At 39.0% G+C, this 7,500-nt stretch overlaps 1 protein-coding gene across 2 annotated transcripts in view; it reads right to left on the bottom strand.

Moving 5' to 3' along the window:
* LOC125949667 (uncharacterized) overlaps positions 1–7,500 on the bottom strand; it is a 31,345-nt gene that overhangs the window by 3,707 nt on the left and 20,138 nt on the right. Inside the window, exon 6 of one of the 2 annotated variants that reach the window (XM_049676928.1) lies at positions 1–1,974. This exon is cut by the window's left edge and continues 3,707 nt beyond it. In XM_049676928.1, coding sequence (XP_049532885.1) covers positions 1,799–1,974 — 176 coding nt within the window. In that variant the 3' untranslated portion in view covers positions 1–1,798. Of the gene's footprint in view, positions 1,975–5,283; positions 5,335–7,500 lie in introns of those variants that run through there. The other variant, XM_049676929.1, reaches the window with a different exon arrangement.

Below are 7,500 nucleotides of genomic sequence, written 5' to 3' on the forward strand. Positions count from 1 at the left end.
ACCTTTTTATATGTAGGGAGGGCAAAATGAAATTCGTTTTGCAGGATAGTATGTATTATAAAAACTAACCAATTCTATCCACATTCCTCCTTCACCTTTTTGCCAAAACGAAGCACAGTCAACTGCCATTAGTGGCATCTGCTGACAGTACATTGAACAATGTATGATGATTGATGCTACCTAATCTCACGCGCTCTTCGCTGCCATTATTTGCTGTGTTACTGGTGTATCTTATTCTTTGGTGTAGTTTTCGGTAGAAAGAGATGCTTTTATTTATAAGGATTTTATTTTGCAATAATTTAGAAGTTTGTTTATTTTCCGTTTTTTTTGTTTTTCAGTGGCTTTTGCTTTCTACATCGTGTTGCTCTCGTGAAAGCATTGTTCAAGTAAATGCGATTTTGGTACATGTCCGATTCGTGTCGGTAAGCGTGTCGTCTGTATGATACCGTTGGGCGTCGGTAATGATTGGTAATTCCTCTTGTAGCGTTTCCCCGTACATCGCTTATCATATGGCATAAGGAGAACTGAAGCATCGCATCGTTGGCTTGAGGAAGCTAGCTAGAGAGTGTCACTAGTGACTAGAGAGCGTCATCGCAGCTGTTTTGCATCTCCGCACATCCCTTATCGTTATCGAGTAATTGGAAAGTTCTTATTCGCTACCGCATAGACTACATGCAGACGTGGTATCTGGTAATATTACGTTAAAGATGATTTCTTCGTGTTTTGCATTGATTTTGTACACGTACAAAGAGTGTGCGTGTGTTGCTGTACCGGTAACATTTTCCTACTATAAAAAGAGTGCAAATTACGATACGTGGTCGAAAAATGAAATATACATCGAAATGGCAATAAACGACAATCAGCTTTACTTACATTGATTTATACGACGAATAGTTTTGACTGCGCCAAGGTTATCGTTCGGCTTCTGTTGTAAATATGCCTTTTCCATTCAAATCTGATTTCTTCGTGAGCATTTCCCACCTTATCGCATCGCACTTTTTGTTGAGTTGGATACTTTGCTATGATCTATCATTAATAAATCGATTTAAGAAATAAACAAAAGCTTTAATGATAAAATGATGTTCGTAACAGTGATAAATACGACCACAATCTTTTGAGGAGTTATTGGTCTCTGTTAATGTAAAATAAAACTTTTATTAATATTCTTCTGCTGTCGATGTGGTTTGACACTGAGCAGTAGGCATAAAAAGAGCTTTTTAAAGAACTGATAACACTTTTAACCAGATGACTTATGCGATGTTGAATGCCATAACATGTATTCCGTTTGAGTGATACTATGCTGAGATAATATATGATTATTGTTTGCTGGATGTTTGTTGTCTTCACATTAATGCCACTTGACGTGAGCTCACTTGGAGACATTGTACGTGATTTGAGTTGTATGCTATGTGCGCCTGAATGTTTGTTAATGTGCTTAATGTGTTATTCGCAATCAATGCCCCCTAACATTGTCTCGTTTCCGTTAGCACCTATTTAATAGCGTTTCAATTAGATGCGAATTGGATGTTTACAAACGTGTCGTCATTATTTGAGTGATTCAGGGCAAATACATTAGCGATCATTACAAAGCCACCAAAATTACATAAATCATCGTCATCTCCTTGCGCGTCATCACATGTATCCTTACTTAAGCTGATTTTGGAAAATGGTTTCCTCTCGGCTGAGCAGCGTAACAGCAGCTCTCATTGCCATAGCACCCCGTAGAGTTTCCCCTCGTAGCTTCCAGTCCATACAATTCCCGTGGATCCCACCACTGTCCTGGTCTGGTCATCGTTGCTTAGATGTCGGTCATGTGAATGGCGCCGGTATGGCCGTTACCCAGCAGCAACCGCTTATCGTTATCCGCTCCGGGGGGCGATTGGCCCACGTTCCGTGAGTAGTAATCAGGATCACCGTAGCTACTGTCCTCTTCCAAAATTTTCTCCAAAAGAATCTCACCGGAGGCACCCAGCACTGTCGTGTGGCAATCCCAGGGGGAAATCAACGACATAAACCACGGATTTGCCGAGGGAAGTTTCCGGTGGTCCAGATTTTTATTGGCAACATCCAACACAGATTTTCGTCAATCCATAGCACGGTGGCAGCGTAATGTTTGGTGCAGGAAGAGATGGTAAGCGGGAAGGGAACATAGTTAAATGAGGTCAGTTGATTGATGGAGCCACACGATAAATATAGAAAAGCCACCATTGTAAGCTTAAATTTTTGTTCGATTCCAAAGTTCAAATCATATTGCACAACCATCAACACAACAAGGCAAATCAAAGCACATTGATAATGACTTAGACTTAGAAATACATACAACAGGCATTGAAATCAAAATGTTTTTTTTTTCGTGATTCGCATTCCGCTCAACGCTTTTTCAATTGCTATTTGTTCCCAGCTCATGAGGAACAAATGGCTTTCAAAACCCAGGTTGATGGCATACCGTTTGCGACCAGCTGTCGGCTTAGCAAGTGCTTCAGATAAAACTTCTGAGAAGATAAAAAGCAGCGAATGTGAAAGAAAGTATCTCTCCAGACTCGACTCCGTAATACCAGAAAGCATGTGCATTGTAGCAAGTGTCGTGGAGGATTATATAGACTGGAAAGCGAGTTCAAATCAATTTGGTCCATCATCTTGGGGAAACTAGTAGGAAGTACAGATTAGGAAAAATGCAACAAAAGCAAAACATAACATTCAAAACGTCGAGCAGCAGGACTCGATTTAGGTTGTTCAATTAAAAGCGTCTTAACTAGCCAACAATAAAATAGTACCAAAATATTAAAATGTAGATATACAAATGAAGCTTAGGTATTGATTTGTTACTTTATTAGAATACAAAGGAAATCTAAGGGGAATTAAAAACGATTCTACCTCAAAGCGAATAAAATGGAATGCAACTCATGAAACATCTTTCAGCAAGTGTATTATATGATCACAACTTGAAATTAAACAAATGTCGGCAACACTGTTTATAATTTGCATAGAAAATATTCATGAAATTTCGGTTTTGGCTTCAAGTTTAAGCTGTCTCTACCTCTTTCTTTTTATTCTCATTCTCTCTCTCTCTGTCTTTATCGTTTCCCTTAGTGCCACTTGTTGGCATGTGGACATGATGCTGTCGAGCTCAACATAACCTAGAGAAATTTTCAATACGGTGAATGTATGGGAAAGGTAGAAACAATAAGACAAGGATAGGGGACAAAGCTTATTTGAAAATGAAATCAAGATACAAAATTTTTCAACAATATTTAACGTACCGTTTCGTAGTTTAGTTGTTTAACTATTTTACAATTCATGCGAGAGCTTAAACTGTAATTATCCGCAAGAGGTTTTAGCTTTAGGTTAGTTTGTACTTTATGGTTGTGATTGCTTTCGGGTTGTGTGAATAGTTTGAGATTTTGTATCTAGACTATTGATAAAATAATGAATTACAGCTTAAACATCTTTATTGGTAAAATAGTCCTTAATCTTTGGCAGGCTGAGATCTTTTGTTCCATTTTATATTATTATTTTATATTATCTCCCTTAATGTTAAAGATGGAAGAATGGTGGTAATACTTTCAATTAACAGACGAAGTAAAGGACGTAACGGTAGAAATATCACATTAGTGTCTCTAGGTGTGGTTTATAGTTTGCTGGCATTATTAACGCAACTAAGTGTTTTGATCAGATTTTCACATTTATGTTTTATCCGGATTAAGTTCACAAAAAAATCGAATAAGTAGCAGGTTTGGGATATGTTTTCAAAACAATGAATGACATACAAAAACAATGGAAAGTAGAATAGCGTTGGTTTTGGTCGAAGGAATTAAGATAGAATGGAAAGAGAAAAAGGACATGTTAGAGAAAAAGAGGTGAAGTTTAAAGTTTTTAACTGTCATTAGAAAGTAAATCGAGGATGCATCGTATGCTATGCAGTATGCAAAATAAGACGAATAAAAAAATAAATGGCGTATATCGACACGAAAGAATCCTGTAGAAGAATATCGAATTGGTTTTCTTAAGGGGTTATGCGAATGCTCTTGTTTTACTGCCCTTATTTTGCATTGTTTCATGAAGAACTTCTATCCATGTGTTGAATGGAATGAAATTCATCATATCATATCATAAAATTGAAAACGTCCCACCAACATTGGCATCTGGAACGCTGATTGGAGTGTTTCGATAATCGGTCTCTCGTTCTTTACCTACCACCAAACATTTTAATTTAATCGATCGAGAACACTGTGCACATCGGTAAATATTGTGCTGGCTTCCCAATCGGGCAAACTTTGCTCGTATTTCAGTTGTATAATCGAACGCTCAGAAGATGTTGCTCTCCTCATGTGGCTAAAGTAATTAAAATCTGTACTATCCACAGTTCTATCCACCTATCAATTTGATGGTCATTCTTCAAGGAATTGATAATAAAATCTTGAAAAGCAATCAAGTCTACGATGTTTGTGTTTTTCGTAGAGATGGAAGTGTTTTAATGGCATTTTAAATGCTAAATACAAAAATGGACTGCTTCGCATTGCAAAGTGTAATCCAAATCGTCTTGATACTAATTGCAATACTGAAAGTGTATGGTAAATTTATCAAGCGATAGTTTTTATGAATACCTTTAAAATTTAACAAACACAGATGAAACAACCCAGAGCTTTTCATACTGCAGACATTGTTCCGCAAAGTGAATGATTGTATTGCTATTAATCAATTGATAGGGTGCGTTCGTTAAAGGATGTACAACAATAATATCTATTCAATTTGTATTGTCGTTTCAATGAAAGGAATGGACGTCTTTGCGAATGGTAGAATATGGTTGACAAACGTTTTCATCGATGCAATTTGAAAGCGATCGATCTTCTTTTGTTGAATAGAGCACAGCCGCTATTAAGAAGGGAAAGCATTCAACCAGAAACAGGGAAAAGTCTTGCGAATGAAACCGAATCATCTGCTCACGGTAACAGAAACGCTTTACTTCTTTGTGTGATACATGGAGAAGCGACGATTCCTAATAATCACAGTACTTGAGGCATCGTATCATTCAATCCGACTTCGAAAGGCACTTATGGATCAAATATAACATAAACGCAATATCACAAAGCATGAAGAGAGAAGGACATAGTTTAATAAGTAGTAGATAAATGAATAAAACAGGCTGCACATTGCACAGAGGCGACAGTAATAGCCACACAGTAAAACATTGAACAAAAAACCACAGAACATCAAACGTTCGGGACAAACGAGCAAACGATGCTTTGCGAAAAGGAACTGATTGCTGAACTTGCCTTGGCTATTGCCAGCTGCTGCCGCACCGGTTGGATGAGTGACATTCTTACAAAGCATAACCTTTTAGCAATAAGGGAATAGCGTTTCAGATTGTAGTACGATAGGATGGAGGCCAAGAATAGCCGAAAGTTATGGCGTCGTGGCATAGAGTGTTTCGATTTTGAGGCAAGCACAACAGCTCAGAGGGCCAACGGTGTGATTTTTGATTTAGCGAAATGCATGAATTTTCAAAAGACTCGTTCGCATGTTTGTGAAATGTGAAAAGAGAATTCGAAAGCGAAGCATTTATTCACGGGAGTGGATAAAAAATGTTGAAATAGTTCGGATTAATATGGCACGAACGGAAAACTTTGAGTATTGCGATTGATTATGATTGTTGAAATGCTGCTTTGGAAATAACAAAAAGAAAAATGTGAGAGCGAGTGTTTTGAGCATGTTTTCTGTGTTGCGCTCTAACCACGTAGGTCGGTGCATACTGTGCCGTGATAAGACATATGACATCTGATTGACGTCAATGGAAAGTTCAGACATTCAATTTGGTTGCTTTTGGGGCTGCAACTCTGGAACTAATGCAACTCTGCTAGTGTTGGAACACAATTCGTGTGTGGGACATGATTGGTACAATTCAGCCCAAACATTCCCTTTTGAGCTACACTTTTTGGATTTGTTCGTCGCTTCTGCTCAACCGTCAGCCCACATGGTTTCCATTTTAGTGAGGTTGGTAGCAGCAATGTTAAATCTCAAACGCACGTCGCTTTGCGTTATTATTAGTTCCCGACACTAATTTGGCACAGCACGAAACTGGAACATGATGGTTCCAGCAATTGTTGCACGACCGGTACCGAACCGCCTGCATGTTCACTGGTGGAGTGCCGGGGTATTGAATTAAAACGAACTACACAAAGATCAGACTGACATAGTGGTCTATGAATATTCATCAGCCATGAATCGGGCCTAGACGACGTCGGCTGGTTGCACTATTATGAATGAATGATGCAAATGACGTAAGTATGTATGGAGGCGCATGGTGACTCACGATTTATTTTAATTTTTTTGAGGCGCCTCCATCGTACCACCAGCACCACGGCATCGACATCGACACGAATTGTTGATGATTTTGTTGCGAAATAACAATTTCAAAAATCGATGAAGCTCCAAAGCCCTTTAGAGCTTTATGGTTAATTGCGAAGAGAATTTTCGCACTCGGTGGCACCTGAGCGTCGTTACTTGGATACATTCAAATGCATAAATCTGAATAGATTATGCAGCACGAGTCGAAAGGCCAAAAGCCCCTAGAATTGTACAATTTAACAAGAAAAAAACAGAATAGATATCACAGCACTGCGAACATGCTGGATAAGGAAAAAAAGAAGAATGGAAAGTCTGCGCCATGTAATTGGCGGTTCCTTTTGTTTGCACAATGGCCACTGAAGTAACCAAGATAAATTCGTAATTTATGCGGCTCCGATTCAGTAGATTGTGAAGAGACACACTAGACGGGTATTAATGTTTATATAGATAACTCGTTTATGGGCGCCAATGTACGATTGGCATAAAAGATTGCATTGAAATGTTTACTATCGGCTATTGCTGAATAATTTTGAACGAAATCATGGATGTTTAAGATTGAGATTGAGAAACAAAGAAAAAACAGAGTTTAAGATGGAGAGTAAGAGATAGAGGTAGAGAAGGAGAAAGAGATATAAAGAAAGAGAGAGACAGAACGAGAGAAATCGAAAGAGGGAAACAACTAGCGAGACACAAATTTCGCTGGTCTGTGCGATGCCGCCGGACGATAAGTAAAAGATTGCGAGCCACAATCGATTGGGAAGTCCGTATCGATCGAGTGACAATCGTCTGACATCCCCGACATCATCAGTGCGCTCACCATCCACGGTGATGGTGCGACAAATTATGCGAGAAGCCGTAATCGAATGCATTCGCGTGAGCCGCTGCTCACCGATTCCACAGAAGAAGTAGTAGAAGAAAGGAGGAGTAGTAGAACGAAGATAACAAACGGAAGAAAACAAAACCCAAAAATTCGGTGCAAAAATTGTAAGCATAAGAAGCGGATAATGTAGAGCGAGATGCGCGCGTGATAGATGAAGAAAGATGAACACGGCACGGGAGTGACGAGAGATCGATCGAGCATGTGCGGGACATAAAATAAGATTAATGTGCATCCCCGGGCGGGTATGGTCGTGCACGAGGATTTATGAAGTGATA

The sequence above is a fragment of the Anopheles darlingi genome, chromosome 2 (assembly GCF_943734745.1).
Source record: "Anopheles darlingi chromosome 2, idAnoDarlMG_H_01, whole genome shotgun sequence".
In the NCBI taxonomy this organism is placed as follows: Eukaryota; Metazoa; Arthropoda; class Insecta; order Diptera; family Culicidae; genus Anopheles; species Anopheles darlingi.